The sequence below is a fragment of the Leopardus geoffroyi genome, chromosome B4 (genome assembly GCF_018350155.1).
Source record: "Leopardus geoffroyi isolate Oge1 chromosome B4, O.geoffroyi_Oge1_pat1.0, whole genome shotgun sequence".
NCBI classification, from domain to species: domain Eukaryota; kingdom Metazoa; phylum Chordata; class Mammalia; order Carnivora; family Felidae; genus Leopardus; species Leopardus geoffroyi.
The window spans coordinates 41,511,216-41,528,901 of record NC_059341.1 but is presented as its reverse complement, the minus strand read 5'-3'; the positions used below and the strand labels follow the sequence as shown (position 1 = coordinate 41,528,901).

The following is a 17,686-nucleotide window of genomic DNA, read 5'->3' as shown; positions in this document are numbered from 1 at the left end:
CCCACCCCACCCCGGTTTTCCGCACGAACACAGGCTCAGAGAGGCAGCTGGTGGTGTTCGGGGACTGAGGAGCTGGCTGTTCGGGCGGAGGAAGCGTGTGTCACTGTGTGTATCCGTGAGGGCTGCGCCCTGGGTGTAGCTCAGTGGGGTATGTGCTGGAGGCTGTGATGGAGCTGGGGCTGCTGGGGGCGGGGCTGGTGGACACAGGTCTAAAAGAATATATCCACCCCCCCCACCTCCCCCCACACACATACCGCTTCCTTCTCCTGGAACACAAACTCACACTTCTGTTGGGGATGCACACCATTAGCATGCACACATTACAGTTTCTCTTGGTCCTTTTTTCCCACCACGCACATGCATGTGTAGAGCACACACAACCCCTGCGGCCTCTCCCTCTCAGTACATCACACGCACAGGATTACAAGGTCTTGGCCTCCTGCACACACAAGGCCCTGTGGGGTGGGCAGGTGGGTGATGGGCCTCCAGAGAATTTTTCCCTCCCCGGGGGAAACTTCATCTCCTTTCCCTGGAACCCTGGCACCTCTCCTCTGGGTCTGTCTGATCCCAAAGATTGGGAGATCCAGGTAGGTCCCCAGAGACGAGTCTGTCTGTGGCTGTCTGTCTGTCTGTCTCTCTCTCTCTCTCTCTCTCTCTCTCACACACACACACACACACAAAGAAGAACATCTTCTTTACAGTAAGTTTATTGTATTTTTCTGTCAGCTCAGGGAGGCAGGGGCGGGAGCAGACAGGAATACGAAGCAAGCAGTGGGGAGCCTTGGTGTCAACTTGGTGTCCTCCCTGGAAGGGGCGAGCTGGAAAGAGAAGACAAGGGAAAGGGGGTAGGGACTGACACAGGCGGTGAGAAAGGGAAGGAAGGAAAGGCAGAGGAGGCTGAGGGTTCCTGAGAGAGACGGTTCAAGAAGAGGAGGAAAAATACTTGTAACCCCAATTTTCCTGCTTCCTGAATGGTTTGGAGGAGGGATGAAGGAAAGTGCAGGGCAGGGGGACTGAACCCTTCCACGAGGTCCTCTCAGAGTATTCTCTCTCCAGCCAGCTCCTTGCCCCCTCCCCCTGGCAAAGCTCACCTTCCAGAAGGTTCCGCAACAGGGTGCGTGGTAGGTCACTGGGCACTCTCTCCCACAGGGCCTGTGTTCCCAGCCTGTGCTCTGATTAGGAGAACTGCCAGCTTTTGTCCTCTGGTAACAGGATTCTGCCACCAGCAGGTGAGAGAGAGGGATTTTAGGCAGGGAGGCCCTCTTCCGTGTTTCTGAACTCTCTGAGGCAGACCCTGAGTGGGGTGTTGTGCTTTTATGAATCCAAAGGTGGGTACTGGGCATCAGTGACTAACCAGATGCAGAGATTTGCGTGGTGTTTGTGTCTGTGTTCAGGAAACAGCCACGGAACTAGGGGTTAAGAGACCTGTGCTAGTCCTGACTCTGGCACGTACTAGCTGTGTGACCTTGGGCAATCATCTGACCTCTCTGAGTTCCATTTCCGGTCTATAAGCTGGAGATGCTAATCTTGGTCCTGTCAGTACTAGCTCCGTAAGAGTTTCATAAGGTTTAAACAGACAAAGGATGTGAGACTGGCTCATAAACTGAGACATACTGCTTGGGTGATAAAGGAATTGTGTCTGTGCACAAGGGTGGGCTATGTACATGGGTTTGTGTCCAGCGGTGCCTGTTTGTGCACAGGTCAGGATGTGAGTCCGTGCCCTGCCAAAACAGAGTGAGGAAGCGGGGAGAATGGAGCAGTGGACACTAGCAGTCAGGAGGCTTTTGATCTGGATGCGCCCTTGACTGGCTGTGTGATCTCGGGCGAGTGCCTGTCCCCTCTGGTCCCAAGGTCCCGTCCAATAAAATGGCAGCCCTATGCTTCATGCTTCAGATACCCACCCTTGCCCTCCATGCCAGGTACGGCTGGTCCCATGTGGTTCCCTGGGCCCAGGAGGCAATGGGGGAGGGAGCTGGGAAGAAATCATGGATCAGGGCTAGGCTTGATGCAAAGGAAATGGGGAGGAAATGGTGTAAGCCTCTGCAAGAGGAGAGCCAATGGCCAAGCGTGGACAAAGAGAGCAGGAGACGGCCGGAAATGTTGGGGTCTGCTACATTCATCTGGTCCGCAGGCCCAGGAGCCCAGCAGGAAACGCAAGGGGAGACAGCTGGCGAGGCTGCACTGCAAGTGGGAAGCTCCCTGGTCCTGTGCCTCAAATGGGATTACATGTCTTCTGTAACCGGCTGGAGGAAAAAAGAAGAGCAAGTTTATTCCTCCCCAACTCCTTTGCCTCCTCGCAGCTCCGTGTCTCCCACACTGCACTTTCCCTTCGTGCAGTGGTGGCCTCTGGGCCACAGCTGCAGGGCCATATCCAGAAATATCCCAGGCCCCTTCTCCTCTGCCCTCCTCCTTCTTCCTGCTTCCTACCCCCGCCCCTCAGCCATCCCCTTGTGCCCTTCTTTCCTCATCCATCACCTCCCTTTAGCCCCCCTCCCCTTCCCCTGTGTCCCTCCTCTCTTTCTTCTTTCCCACTCCTGCCCTCCTCTTCCCCTTCCCACTCTCCCCGGCCCCCTCAACCCATTTCCTTACTGGGAGCACTGGCAGGTTTTCTTCTCACTGAGGAGTCTCTTGATATGAGACATCCGTGCTGCCTGGCGCTGTCCAGGAAGAAGGAGAGGAGTCATGAGGGTCCCAGGCCTCCAGAAGGGAGGTGCCCCTTGGAGGCAGGAATGGGGAGAGCTGGGAGAGGAGAAGCAGTTACTGTGGCTGAGGCCATCTGTCCCAGAATTAACCCTTTGCTCTTTCCAGTCTCTCCCTCTGCATGGGATCTGGGACAGGGCCCAGTCGCCCGTGAGGGAACTCGGTGCGTGGGCGGAGAGAGCCAGAGCACGAGTGCGTCGCATATACAGGAGATCCTTGTTGCTGTAAAGGTCTCCGGTGCTCACATGCCCTGTGGGAAGTGAAAGGGGGTTCTGGGGAGGCTCACTCACCCTGCGGTGCCAGCACTTAACACAGCAGTAGACCCAGAGCCCAGTGAAAAGCACAAGGCCTAGGACCCCGCCCAGCACGATGGTCAAGAGATTTGTCCAGGTCCTGGTGAGCACAGGAGGCAAAACTGCAAGAGAGAAAGATGTGTTCAGCTCACTGCCCGCTGTCAGGGGGCCGGGCATTCTGGAGGGCCCTAGGAAGGCCTCACCGCCCAGTTACGCTTGGGTCTCATCCTTGGGCTGGGAGAGCAGGATAGGGTTTGCAGGGCTCTCGTGACCCACCAGGGCTGAAGGGGAAAGGCTGGGGAAGGGGCTTTAAGGGTTGAAAACCATACAGGACACCCTGGGGACTAGAAGCAGCGATTTCAGGCTGTATACAGTGCATGCGTGTGTGCGTGTGTCCGTGTGTCCGTGTGTCAGGAAGGAGGCAGGGCGGGGACTCTTGGTCAGGTGGGCCCTGTTCCGGGGCTGTAGAGCTTAGGGAAGTGGGAACTTGTGGGACTCCAGGTAAGAACCTCACCTTGCCTTCCGTCCTGGCCCCTGTGTGTCCAGGCAGCGTGAGAATAACCCACCTGTCTCAGAGGGATTGGGGCGCTGGGACTCTGGGTGGTGTCCACCAACCCGGGGAAGGTCCCACAGATGAAGAGAGAGGGGCTTGGGGTTAGGCCATGGAACCTGGATCCTCACTCACCCTCGGCCTTGGATGCCAGCAAGACTTTGTCCTTGTGACTCAGTAGACATTGCCATATTCCCACCTCGGCGTCCTCCACCCTTACCATCTTCTGCTGCTTTGAGACCTTGGCAGCCTGCTCTTCGAGTTTCAAGCTCAGCGTCAGCTCAGGGGAGGTGGGTCCCAGCACCTCACAAGTCAAATTGTTCCCAGACTGAGTCACTGCAGAGGGACAAGAGCCTGAGGCTGGGAGCCTGGACCTCTGAGTTCCTGGCACCTCCTTGCTCTAAGGGGATTCGGTGGAACAATCAAAACACTTTACATGGCTACTCTTCCTTGAGCCTCTCAGAGCACATTTTCATGCGGTTGTATAAAGCAAACACAGCTTTTGAGGCCGAGGGTCTTGGATTTGGATCCCAACCCCACTGCTTGCTGTGTCCTGCAGTCACCTGACAACCAAGCCTCAGACAACAGTTAAATACACAATAAATTCACAGACACATGTAAAGCGCTGGAGTGGGTCTGGCGTGTACTAAGCAGCAAGTATTAGCCGTGATTATTTGTGGAGTTACGATGATGGGGGAGATAAGGAAGCAAAGAGCTCAGCGGGTAGCCTGACACTACCCTCATCACGATCACCCTAAGAGCAGATTTTGTTATCTTCATTAGAAGAAAGAGGCCCACAGAGGCAGGGAGCTCAGTCAGGATCATAGAGGGTTGGCTGAAGGCAGAATTAGAACCCTGGTTCTTAGCTCATGCCCTTTGGGGATTCTCAGCAGATCCCACCCCAGGCCGGCTCATGGAGGTCAAGGAAGGACATGGGGACTCCAGTCTCAGTTTGAAACCAGAAGACCCTGGACCAGCTCTGTCGGGCCACCGGGCCTGTCCTGCTGGGCCTCACCCCTCCACCTTCGGCCCCTCCCCTCTGCTGCTCAGCCTAACTCCTCACCTCTCATCACCACGAGTTTTACTTCCTGCTGCAACTGTCCCTTGTCAAGGACCAGGGTCAGGTTTCCAGAACCGGCATAACGAGACAAAACGTTGGGCAGGATAAAGCGGAGCGGGAGTGAGTCCATCATCTGGAGTTTGGAGTACTGGTCAACATCTTTCACAGATAGCTTCTTGTTCTTCAAGGTGAAGGAGATCCAGAGCAGGGAGGAGGGAGCCCCCTCTGCCTTCCACCTCAGCTTCCCCATCAGGTTTTCATCTTCGAAGCTGAGCGGGAAGGAAAACTCCACCTGCTCCCCTTCTTTCGCATAGACCGTGTTAGAGACCTTCTGGAAAGCTGGAGGTGGGAAGAGAGAGAAGCTGGGTCAGGAGATAGGAAGATGAGGGTGTATGGGGTAGGGAGGGCATGTGGTGGGGGCAGCAAAGAGATGGAAGGGGGCCGAGTGAGTTCAAACACTTAGGTTGCTATTTCTGGCCCTTAAATTCCCATCTACCTCTCCAAATCTCTCCAGTCTCTCCACCCCAGCAGATTCCCAAGGCAGCACCTCTGCCCCCTGGAAGCCCTCGTAGAACAGCCCAGCCACAGGGTCCACTCTGTTCTCAGGATCCCTGGAGCACAGGGGATGTTTGGCATGTGCTACTTAGGTGTATAATTCATCAGCCTTCGTAAGATAAGAGCAAATGCCCGACTAGGGCTTACTATGTGCCATGCACTGTTCTAAGTGCATTACATGAATCAATTCTCGCTGTAACACTACAAGGGAGGTATCATCACAGCGAGCATCATCTCTGAAACCAAGGCACAGAGAGGTTCATCTCTGAAACCAAGGCACAGAGAGGCCCAAGGTCCCCCGGTGAGGTCAGAGCCAGGACTTAAGTCAGTCTGTGCACTTAGCCACCACATTACACTCCCTTGTGTCACATAAGTACAGAGGGCAGGATCTGGGTTGGGACTTGCCTTCTGGGGTCTTGGTACCCGGCATCCCCCAACCAGGGTGCCTGGCTCACGATTTAAATTTTTTTTTTTTTAATGTTTATTCATTTTTGAGAAAGAGGGAAAGAGAGACATACATGAGTGGGAGGGCAGAGAGAGACGGAGACACAGAAACTGAAGCCGGCTTCAGGCTCCAAGCTGTCAGCACAGAGCCCAACGCTGGGGTTCATATGGGGGCGGGGGGGGGGGGCAGATCTGAGATCAGGACCTGAGCCAAAGACAGAGGCTTAACTGACTGAGCCACTCAGGTGTCCCCCACCTCCCCCGCCAGCTCACGATTTAAAGGAGCAATGTAGAATTTCATCAGGGCTGGCTTGCTGGTGTTAGGGTCCCTAAGTAAGTGGATTTACAACTTAGTGGGACTGGGGAACTGAGACAACAAAGAAAACAGATGCCCTTAACGTTGTTCCTCCTTTGGGGCCTCCTCCAGGGGATTTGGAGTCCCTCACATCCTTACATCCCCTGTCCCTTTCCTTCTTCCATGCCCACCGCCCTGAGAGGTGGCTATTAATCAGCCCCTTGAGGAAGAGAGGGTCCAGTGTATCCCTCGGGACATATTCAGCTCTGTGGGGGGGGGGGGGGAGATGAGGGGGAGGAGGGGCTGGCCCTAGCCTCCCTCTGTTCCCCAGCAGCCGACCCAGGAGCAGAGCAGTGAGAGCATGGGGAGGATCTGCCTGCCACTGAGGCAGAGGGGAGATGGCAGGGGAGAGGAGCCCCTCTTACCCAGCACCAAGATGTTTGTGTTGAACACCAATGTCTTCTGGCTCTGGGAGACAGTGCATGTGCAGGTGCCACTCTCCTGCAACTCCAGCTGGGACAGTGAGAGGCTGTGGACCCCACTCTTGCTTCTATTCCCTGGACCTTTCCATTGCACCAAAGGGTTACTACCGGAGGGGCTCTCCAAGGTCAGGGTCAGGCTCTGCCCTTGCAGCAGGTGGATGCTGGTGCTGCCGGTGCTGCTGGTGCTGCTGCTGCCGCCGCCGCCGCCGCTGCTGCTGCTGCCGCTGGGGTCCACCTTGGCAGTCACTGTGGAAAGGAGCAGGCCACCTGTGTCACATACACACTATCCCCAAGGGGAGGGAAGAAACCAGGAACCAAAAGTGTCTCTCCATCACCCCTGCTGACACCTGTGGGTCCATCCCCACCCCCACCCACCCAAGGCAGAGTTTCCTCCTTCTCCTCCTCTCCCTCCCTTTCTTCTGTTGCCTCTCTCCCTCCTTCCTCTGCCCCCTGCCCCCTCCCTCCCCCCCCAGGTTTCTTCGTCTCCCATTGCCTGACCCAAGGCCTGAGGAGGATTTGAGGAGATGTGGTGGCCAGTCTGACCCGTCTCTGGACTGTTGAGGTACCACTAGCTCAGGGCCTGGTTTGGGGGCACTAATGAGAGTCAGGGAGGGAGGCAGCCTGGCTAGGTGGTATCCCCGTGTACTCACGGCCGAACACCAGCAGTTCCACCTCTCTTTTCTCGTCCTCCACTTCACAGGTGTAAATCCCTGAGTCTGCGATTTGAAGGCTCTTGATGACCAGAGGAAAGGATCCTTGGTCCCACAGGATTTTTTTGCATTCAAGGCGAGTTTTCAGCTTGGAGGAGCCTGGGAGCAGAAGCCACGTGTGGTTGGGGTACCCTGAAGACACGACATCGCCAGAGAGGGCAATGCCCACAGCCTTTCTGATCTCAGTCGCTAACTTTCTGCAGAATCTGTCCCTAATCCGAAAACCCCAGACTGGAGACGAGTCCCATCAACATTCACTTAATTGGCCAGGACAATGTCTCACTAATCCAAAATAAAATGAGACCCTTATTTCAAGAGCACCAACTCCTACATGCCGAGTACTTTCCACGCATCATCGCAAGTGATCTTCACAATGATTCCAAGAAGTAGGTATTGTTTGGCTTGCTTTGTAGATAAGGGAACAGAGGCTCAGACTCTTACTTTACACATTGCTGGCAGGAACATAAACCAGAACAATTTCTTCGGAAGGTAATTTATAACATCCGAATTATAAATGCGCATACAAAAATAACTGTCCACCAGGAAAGAATAGGTTAAGTAAATAATTCACCCATTCAGTGGAATGCTGTACAAGAAGGAAGCTCTTTCACGGTTAAGAAAGGAATAATAGTTAAGACACGTCATTAACTGAATCGAGCAAGATATTGAACAGGCTACCATTTGTTTAAAAAGGAGGGAGAAATCTATCTATCGATATCTATTTCTCTATCATCTGCCTTGTATAGGAACAAATATTTCTAGAAATAAATGTAAGAAAATGGTAACCTTGGTTGCCCCTGGGGAGAAGTGAATACCTGTGAGACAGGTGTGGGAGGAGGGCTTTACACTTTTCTACCTTTGTTTTTTTTTGTTTTTTTTTTTAAGTTTAATTATTTATTTTGAGAGAGAGAGAGAGAGAGAGCCAGGGAGGGGAGAAGAGAGAGAATCCCAAGCAGGCTCCATGCTGTCAGGGCAGAGCCCCGACTCAAGGCTCGATCTCATGAGCATGAGATCATGACCTGAGCCAAGATCAAGAGTTGGATGCTCGACCAACTGAGCCACCCAGGCACCCCACTGTTTTCTACCTTTTAAATTTGACTTCAACAAGTAGCAGAGACAGGATTAAAATCTGGGCCTGTTGGGTATACTATACAGTACTGTCTCTGGAAAGTTCCCCAGACAGGGACAAGTGGCCTCCTCCGGTCTCTTCTTTCAGTATCCAACAACCACCGCCATGAGGAAGTTCTTCTAAAGAGAAGAACTAATCACTTTCTGGGTGTGGCTCCAGAATTCCTGTAATGGACGGCTGTAAAGGCTAATCTTACATAGAAAATGCAGTTTTTACTTAGAATACATGTTTAGAGGGATGGGGCAAAGGTGGCTGAGAAAAAAAAACAAAACCCTACCCACAATGCCTTGGGCTGTACTTCTGTCTCCCTGAGCAGTCATGGGCCCTCTCCCTGTTTCTACCTGGTGTGCGAGACTGGGTGTCAGACTGGCTTCTTGGCCCCTTCCCCACTGCTCAGTCTTCTCCTCTTTGGGAGACCTTTCCGGTTGAGCTGTAACCCTGGGCTCTCCCTCAGCACTCCCCCAACCCCCTTGCCCTTGATGCTTTGGGAGTTCCTTACCTCTGGCTCTTTCCCTGGATCTGCACTTGGCTTAGTTCTCCAGGTGCTATGAAATCCTGCTCCATTCCATTCACAGTTTACCAAGCTTCTTGGAGGAGTGCTCCCCTCTGGTTCTGCCCCCTTTTCCACCTTTTTTGTTCCCTCCTCCTACGTAAGCACCATTTCCTTTTCTTCCTCTTGGGCTCCTCTTCTGACATCTGCATTTAGGGGTTACCCCAGATCCTCTCCCCCATTCCTACAGATGTTCTAAATTCCAGGGCACCCCCTGTCAGCGCTGCGGCTGACTCCCAAATTGATATTCCCAGCCCCAACCTCTCTCCTCAGTTCTGGACCCACATTTCCAGTGACCCAAGGGATAACGTTATTTGAAAATCTTGCCATCACCCAAACTCACTTGGTTGAAGATGAAATGTGTCACCCTTTCCCTAAAATAACGCTTCCTCCTTGCTCTCCTTTTCCTCTTCTGGGCCCTGTCATGGCCCTATTACTTGTGCAGGATGTCACATACTTTGGTTTTTTGTTTTTTGTGTGTCGTTTTTAATTTGAGAGAGACACAGAGCATGGGCAAGTAGGGAAGGAAGCAGAGGAGAAAGAGAATCTTAAGCAGGCTCCACACTCAGCATGGAGCCTGATGTGGGGCTCAATCTCATGACCATGAGATCATGACCTGAGCTGAAATCAAGAGTCTGACGCTCATGAGGCTCAACTGACTGAGCCACTCAGGTGCCACAGGACGTCACGTGCTTTGAAAAGGAGATCACAAGGTGGTGTGGAAGGTCTAAGAGTACGGGTGAGTCTGGAATACGTCGTGGAGAAGACCTGTGTTGCACCAGATCTTAAAAGAATAGGCAGCGGGCCAGAACGAAGATGAGGAATGAGCATATCCAGGAAGTGGAAATGCTCCAGGAAAGTGGTAGAGGCAACCACCTCAAAGCAGTGAGGAAAACCCCCGGGTGTCCAGGTTTCCAGGGGGAAGCCGTGGGAAGTGGTGCCGAGGTGGTGGATGTCTGGCAGAGCCTCCTGGGCCTGGTCCAGTGGACTAGGGAGCAACAGGTAAAAGGCATTGCTTTGGAAGTCACTACTGAAGTGGGTGGAAGAAAACCAAAGTAGGAGGGACTGGGAGCAGAGAGAATTGCCAGGAAGCTTCCACTGTAATCCAGGTGGGAGTTCTGTGGCCTTGGCTAATGATGGTGCCATTCTCATGGGAACAAAGATTGTTAAATAACAAAAATTCGACCGAGTGAATTGTAGGGATCTTACTGGCTTCATAATCCAGCCATGCAGGGGGCAGCATCCCATCTAGCAAGTGGAAGGAGCTCCCAAGGGCTACAGAAAAAGAAAGGTTTTTAAAGGTAGAAAGGAAGTGGAAAAAAAGGAAATTATTAGGGAAGAATCCATTGTTTTAGGCGAGATCGCCTTTCCTAAGGAAAGCAGAAGGGGGGCCTCAGTAAATATCCTGGTGTTGACAAGGAAATTCCCATGTTGACTGGTTAAAGCTTACATTTCTAGGGGGTTGAAACTGCAGTTAGGTTAGGTATTAAGTCTTGGTTTACTGACCAGGGGTCTTAACCTAAGTGACACCATTTTGGGCCTGTGGTTCTCACTTTAACAAGATGAAACAGAAAAACACTTTCAAAGGAAGGAATCACCATCGTGGGTGACTGATGGGAAACCAGAGATTGAAGAAGAGAAAAATAACCTCTGACTCTCTGGTTCAGAAATTGGGGAGGTCAGGAGAGTGAAACTGCCCTTGTCAGAGATCAGGAAGTTGGGAAGGGGAACAGTTCTGGAGGAAAATCAAATCCTAGGAACAGAACAAAAGCACTCACACAAAAGACAGGAATTTTTAGAAAGGAGCACCTTGTTTCAACCTCAGAGGCAATCAAAGAAATGCAAATGAAAACAACAGTGATATATTTTTCAACTGTCAAGTTAGCAAAGAAAAAAAAGCATTAAATACTACTACTCAGTTCTGGCAACATGCAAAAAGCACACAGTTAACTGGACTTAGTGTAAACAGATGGAACCTTTCTGGAAGCAATCTTACAGTATATGCCATCCATTATTAAAAGTTTATATCTTTAATCTAATTTCTAGAGCATTATCCTTAAAACAATAATTTAAAAATGCAAACTAGGGGCGCCTGGGTGGCTCGGTCAGTTGAGTGTTGAACTCTTGATTTTGGTTCATGTCATGATCTCACAATTGTGAGATTCAGCCCTGTGTTGGGCTCTGAGTTGGGTGTGGAGCCTACTTAAGATTCTCTCTCTCACCCTCTGCCCCGCCCCCCTCTCCCCCCAAAATAAAACTTAAAAAATAAAATAAAATAGCAAACCAAAATGTAGATACAAAAAAATAGTGTTGTCAATAGGGTACAACATTAGACCAAAAGATAATGGCTGTATATTAGAGTATATTAATTTGATGGAACATTAGGTTAGCACCAAAATAACTAAAATAATTTATTTTTCTTTCTTCCTATTTAACCCATCCTCTCCACCCACTTCTGCTCTGGTAACCATCAGTTTATTCTCCATAATTAAGAGTCTGTTTCTTGATTTCTCTCTCTCTCTCTCTCTCTCTCTCTCTCTTATTTTTTCCTTTTGCTTGTTTATTTTGTTTATTAAATTCCACACATGAGGGAAATCATATGGCATTTGTCTTTCTCTGATTTATTTCACTTAGCATTATACTCTCTAGCTCCATCCATGTTGTTGCAAATGGCAAGATTTCATTCTTTTTTTATGGCTGAATAATATTCCATTGTATGTATATACCACATCTTTATCCACTCATCTGTTGATCAATGAATCACTTGGGCTGATTCCATATCCTGCTATTGTAAATAATGCTGCTATAAGCATTGGGGTACATGTATCCCTTTGAATTAGTGTTCTTGTATTCTTTGGTTAAATACCTAGTAGTGCAATTACCAGATCGTAGGGTAGTTCTATTTTTAATTTTTTCAGGAACCTCCATATTGTTTTCCACAGCGGCTTCACTAGTTTGCATTCCCACCAACAGTGCAAGAGGGGTCCTTTTTCTCCACATCCTCGCCAACAGGAAACTGTTGTTTCTTGTGTTTTTGATGTTTGACTTAGCCATTCTGATGTGTGTGAAATGATATTGCATTGTAGTTTTGATTTGCACTGATTTGCATTTCCCTGATGATGACTGATACTGAGCATCTTTTTTTTTCTCCCTTTTTTTCTTCCCTCCCACTTCCACCTGGCTGCTAACGGAGTATCTTTTCATGTGTGTGTTGACTATATCTGTCTTCTTTGGAGAAATGTTTGTTCAGGTCTCTTGCTCAATTTTCAACTGGACTATTTGGTTTTTGGGTGTTGAGTGGTATATATGTATTCTTTATATATTTAGGATACTAACCATTTATGAGTATGTCATTTGCAAATATCTTCTCCCATTCAATAGATTGCTTTTTACTTTTATTGATTGTTTCCTTCACCATGCAGAAGCTTTTTATTTTGATGTAATCCCAATAGTTTATTTTTGCTTTTATTTCCCTTTCCTCAGGAGACATATTTAGAAAGAAGTTGCCACAGCTGATGTCAAAGAAGTTACTGCCTATGTTCTCCTCTAGGATTTTTATGGTTTCAGGTCTCACATTTAGATTTTTTTTTTAATTTTTAATGTTTATTTATTTTTGAGAGAGAGAGAGTGTGAGCAGGAGAGTGGCAGAGAGAGAGAGAGAGAGAGAGAGAGACAAAGAATCTGAAGCAGCCTCCAGGCTCCAAGCTGTCAGCACAGAGCCCAACGGGCTCAGACTCACGAACGGTGTGATCATGACCTGAGCCGAAGTCGGATGTTTAACCAACTGAGCCACCTAGGCGCCCCAGTATTGAGTTTTGAGAGTTGTTTACATATTCTAGATACAAGCCCTTTGTTGAATAGGTAGTTTGCATATATTTTCTTACATTTTATAAGTTGTCTTTTCCTCTTCTTAATAGACTTTTGCAGAGCACAGTTTTTAATTTTGATGAAGATCAATTTGTACATTTTTCCTTTTATAGATCATGCTTCTGGTATCAAGTTTAAGAACTCTTTACCTAGTCTAGATCCTGAAAATTCTCTCATATATGTTATACTTTTATACTTCACATTGAAGTTCATAGTCCAATTTGAGTTAGGAGTTGTTTTTTTTTTTTTGTACTTTTTAATTTTTTTTTTTCAACGTTTATTTATTTTTTTTGGGACAGAGAGAGACAGAGCATGAACGGGGGAGGGGCAGAGAGAGAGGGAGACACAGAATCAGAAACAGGCTCCAGGCTCTGAGCAGTCAGCCCAGAGCCTGACGCGGGGCTCGAACTCACGGACCGCAAGATCGTGACCTGGCTGAAGTTGGACGCTTAACCGACTGCGCCACCCAGGCGCCCCTTTTTGTACTTTTTAAATGTTTATTTATTTTTGAGGGGGAGGAGGGGCAGAGAGAGAGACACACACACACTGAATCCAAAGCATCAGGGCAGAGCCCAATGCAGGGCTCAAGCTCACGAACCAAGAGATCATGCCCTGAGCCAAAGGCAGACCTTTAACTGACTGAGCCACCCAGCAGCCCCTTGAGTTAGTTTTTATTTATTTATTTTATTTTTTTAATTTGTTTTTTCTAACGTTTATTTATTTTTGAGACAGAGCATGAACAGGGGAGGGTCAGAGAGAGAGTGGGACACAGAATCTGAAACAGGCTCCAGGCTCTGAGCTGTCAGCATCGAGCCCGACGAGGGGCTTGAACTCACAGACTGTGAGATCATGACCTGAGCCGAAGTCAGACGCTTAACCGACTGAGCCACCCAGGCGCCCCAAGAGTTAGTTTTTAAATAAGGTGTGAAACTTAGGTCAAGGGTTGTTGTTGCCAATGGTGGTATTGTTTTTACTTATGGATGTTCAATTATTCTAACACCATTTGTTGAAAAGGCTATCTTTCCTTCAATGAATTGCTTTTGCACCTTTGTAAAAAAAAAATCTTGTTGTGCATATTTGCAAGGATCTGTATCTGGGTTCTCTATTTTGTTCCATTGATCTATGTGTCTACCCCTCCCCCAATACCACACAATTTTCACTACTCTAGTTATATAATAAGTCTGAAAGCAGATAGACTGATTTTCCATACTTTATTCTCCTTTTTCAAAATTGCTTTAGCTCTTTGAGTTCCTTGGCTTTCCATATAAAGTTTTGAATAATCTTATTTACATCTACAAAAAATCTTGTTGGGACTTTGATAGGAATTGTGTTAAGCCTGTATATCAATTTGGGGAGAATTGATTTCCAATGTTGAATCTTCTGATTATAAACATGGATGTCACTCCACTTATTTAAATCTTTGACTTGTTTCATCAGTGTTGTTTAGTGCATGTCCTGTGCGTGTTTGTTACATTTACATAAGTATTTTTTGAGCATTTGTAAATGCCATAGTACTTTTAATTTCTGTATGCACACATTCATTGCTAGTATGTAGGAAAGTAATGGATTTTTGTATGTTTCGCTTATATTCTGTAACCTTACTAAACTCACATATTGGTTCTAAGAGGGTTTTTTTAAAATATAGATTCCTTAGGATTTTCTACATAAATAATGACGTCATTTGCAAATAGGAACAGTTTTATTTCTTCTTTTTTAATCAGTATTTCTTTTATTTCCTTTTCTTGCCTTATTGTCCTGGCTAGGGATTGCAGGACTGTGTTGAATATGGGTAGTAGAGCAGACATCTTTGCCCTATTTCTGATCTTAAGGGAAAGTATTCAGTCTGTCATTATTAAATAAAATGTTAGTTGTAAGATTTTTTTTTAGATGATTTTTAAATGTTCTCTCAATTTAGTATACTTTTATTTTTCTCTTGAGACTTCACTGTTGACCCACAAAAGCTGTTGTTTTCAAGTATTTGGCGATTTTCCTGTTACATTTCTGTTATGGATTTCTGGCTTGATTCCATGTGGTCAGAGAACACACTGCACAATTTCAATTCTTTTAAATTTGTTGAGGTGTATTTTATTGGCTCAAATATGGACCATCTTGGTATATGTTTTGTGGACCTTTGAAAAAGATATGCATTCTGCTGCTGGAGGGTGGAGTGTTCTAAAAATGTCAATGAGATCCTGTTGATTGATGATGTTGCTGAGTTCTTCTATACCCCTGCTGATTTTCTGTGGAGCTGTTTTGTCAGTTGTTGGGAGAAGGGTGCTGAAGACTCCAACTACCGATGTGGATTTGTCTATTTCTCCTTTTGGTTCTACCAGAATTCCTTCACATATTTTGCAGATCTGCTGTTTGGTGCATATCAATTTAGGATTATTATGTCTTCTTGAGGAATTGACATTGCCATTATTATATAATGTTCTTCATTGACTCTAATAGTTTTATTGATCTGACATTGACTTTATCCAATGTTAATATATTGATTCTTGCTTTCCTTTGCTTAATGCCTGCATGGCATACCCTTTCTCCATCCTGTTACAGTCAACTCGCCTGTGTCATTATTTTTTGAAGTGAGCTTCTTTCTTCCTTTTTTTTTTTTTTAATTTTAAAAAGAGAAAGAGAGTGTGAGTGGGGGAGAGGGGAAGAGGGATAAAGAGAGAAGATCTTAAGCATGCTCCACACTGAGCATGGAGCCTGACACAGGGCTTGATCCCACGACCCTGGGATCATGACCTGAGCCAAACCAAGAGTCGGACGCTCAACTGACTAAGTCATCCAGGTGCCCCTGATGTGAATTTCCTATAGACAACATATTGTTGGGTTTTGCTTTTTAATCTACTGTGTCAACCAGTCAACCTGTTTTTTGATTGGTATATTTAGACCATTTACATTTAATGTAATTATTAAAAGTTAGGGCTTAAGTCTGCTTGTTCTGTTTTTTGTTTTCTTTTTCCTGTCTTCCTATGGGTTACTAAAACATCTTTTTTTTTTTTAAGATTTATTTTTATTTAAGTAATCTCTACACCCAGCATGGGGCTTGAACTCTTGACCCTGAGATCAAGAGTCACATGCTCTTCTGACTTAGCCAGGCAGGCACCCCTTGAATGTCTTTCTGTAACACATTTTCTTAGAAAAGTTTTAGTTTTACAAAAATATTGTGAAAATGATAGACTTTCCATGTACTCTATACCTAATTTCTCCTATTATTGCCTTACATTAGTATAGAACATTTGTTATAATACATCAATATCAACACATTTTTATTAATTAGCCCATACTCTACTCAGATTTCCTTAGTTTTTATCTATTGTCCCCTTTTCACCCCAAGATCCCATCTAGGAGACCTTATTACATTCAGTTATCCTATCTCCTTTGGCTCTCCTTGGCTGTAACAGTTTCTCAGACTTTCCTTGTTTTGGATGATCTTGACATTTTTTGAGGAGTACTGGTCAGTTATTTTATCAAATGTCCCTCTATTGGGGGATTTGTCCAATGTTTCTCTCTCTCTTTTTTTTAAGTTTATTTATTTTGAGAGAGTGAGAGATAGCATGGGAGGGGCAGAGAGAGGGAGAGAGAGAATCCCAAGCAGGCTCTGCAGTGTCAGCACAGAGCCCTATGTGAGAAACACAAACTGTGAGATCATGATCATAGCTGAAATCAAGAGTCAGATGCCCAACCGACTGAGCCACCCAGGTGCCCCTCCAATGTTTTTCTCTTAGTTAGACTGGGTTTATGGGTTTGGGGGAGGAAGATCACAGAGATAAAGTTCCATTTTCATTACATGTCAAGGATACATACCATCCATGACTTACGACTGTCGATTTTGATCACCTGACTGAGGTAGCGTTCTTCAGGTTTCTCCACTGTAAAGTTATTCTTGCCCCCTTTTCCATACTATACTCTTTAGAAGTTAATAATTATACACAGCTCACACTTAAAGAGTGAGGAGTTAATGCTCCACATCCTCGAGAGCAGATTGTTTACGTGAATTATTTAGAATTCTTCTACATGGGAGATTTGTCTCTTTCCCCCATTTATTTATTTATTCAATCAATTATTTTATCAGTATGGGCTCATAGGTATTTATTTTATACTTGGGGATGTAAACATTTTATTTATTTGTGTGTTTTGAGAGAGAGAGAGAGAGAGAGTGAAGGAGAGGCAGAGAGAGGGGGAGTGAGAGAGGGAGAGAATCCCAAACAGGTTCTACAATGTTGTCACAGAGCAGACGCAGGGCTCAAACTCATAAACTGTGAGATCATGACCTGAGCCAAAACCAAGAGTCAGATGCTTAATTGACTGAGCTACCCAGGAGCCCCTGGGATGTAAATATTTTTAAATATGTTTTAGAATCCATTTTAATTTATCTGTGGTAGTTTTGAGTGTATCTCTTTGTATACTTTTCGTGATTAATCTAGGTATTACATTATATGTATATATAACCTATCACTTAGTCTACTTGTGTTATAATTTTACCTTATGTCCCTTTACATCTTTTTAACATCCCCATTTATAATTAGTTACCTTAAATATTTCTCCTATGTACATTTAGAAACACATAGATAATGTTATAATTTTTGTTTCAAATGTCAAACATAACTTAGAAAACTCAAGAGGAAAAGGAAAGCCTAATATATTTATCCATATATTTGTTTACTTTGTTCTTTCTTCTTGATATTCTAAGATTCCTTCTTCATTATTTCCTTTCTGTTTAAAGAACTTCCTTGAGCCATTCTTTCACAGTAGGTCTGCTGGCAACAAATTCTTAGTTTTCTTTCATCTGAAAGCGTCCTGACTTCTCCTTTCCTGAAGGATGGTATAGAATTCTGGGTTTACTGTTCTCTTCTTTTAGTATTTGAATAATATCACATCACTTCCTGTAGACTTGCATGGTTTCTGATGAGAACTCTGTTGCCATTTAAACTGTTACCCTGTAGGTAAGGTAGTCAATCTTCTCTGGTTGTTTTGAAGACTTTTTTTCTTTTGTCTTTAGTTTTCACAAATTTCATTGTGATGCGTTTTGATATGGAATTCCTTTG

At 46.3% G+C, this 17,686-nt stretch overlaps 1 protein-coding gene and 1 long non-coding RNA gene across 4 annotated transcripts in view; one reads left to right on the top strand and one right to left on the bottom strand.

Annotated features, from left to right (window-relative positions):
- Positions 1-37: 37 nt before the first annotated feature.
- LOC123590183 lies at positions 38-7,874 on the top strand. 2 transcript variants are annotated; one of them, XR_006708649.1, is made up of 3 exons: positions 46-148; positions 4,437-4,662; positions 7,080-7,874. It is a non-coding gene; the product is annotated as an uncharacterized LOC123590183 (long non-coding RNA). The 2 variants fall into 2 exon arrangements; XR_006708648.1 differs by lacking the exon at positions 4,437-4,662 and having other exon boundaries at positions 38-148.
- CD4 (CD4 molecule) overlaps positions 690-17,686 on the bottom strand; it is a 44,588-nt gene continuing 27,591 nt past the window's right edge. Inside the window, exons 4-10 of one of the 2 annotated variants that reach the window (XM_045463062.1) lie at positions 7,030-7,188; positions 6,323-6,625; positions 4,607-4,942; positions 3,679-3,879; positions 2,991-3,115; positions 2,590-2,739; positions 690-2,243 (exon numbers count right to left, since the gene is read on the bottom strand). In XM_045463062.1, the coding sequence (XP_045319018.1) occupies positions 2,614-2,739; positions 2,991-3,115; positions 3,679-3,879; positions 4,607-4,942; positions 6,323-6,625; positions 7,030-7,188 (1,250 nt within the window). In that variant the 3' untranslated portion in view covers positions 690-2,243; positions 2,590-2,613. The remainder of the gene's footprint in view (positions 2,244-2,589; positions 2,740-2,990; positions 3,116-3,678; positions 3,880-4,606; positions 4,943-6,322; positions 6,626-7,029; positions 7,189-17,686) is intronic. The other variant, XM_045463063.1, reaches the window with a different exon arrangement.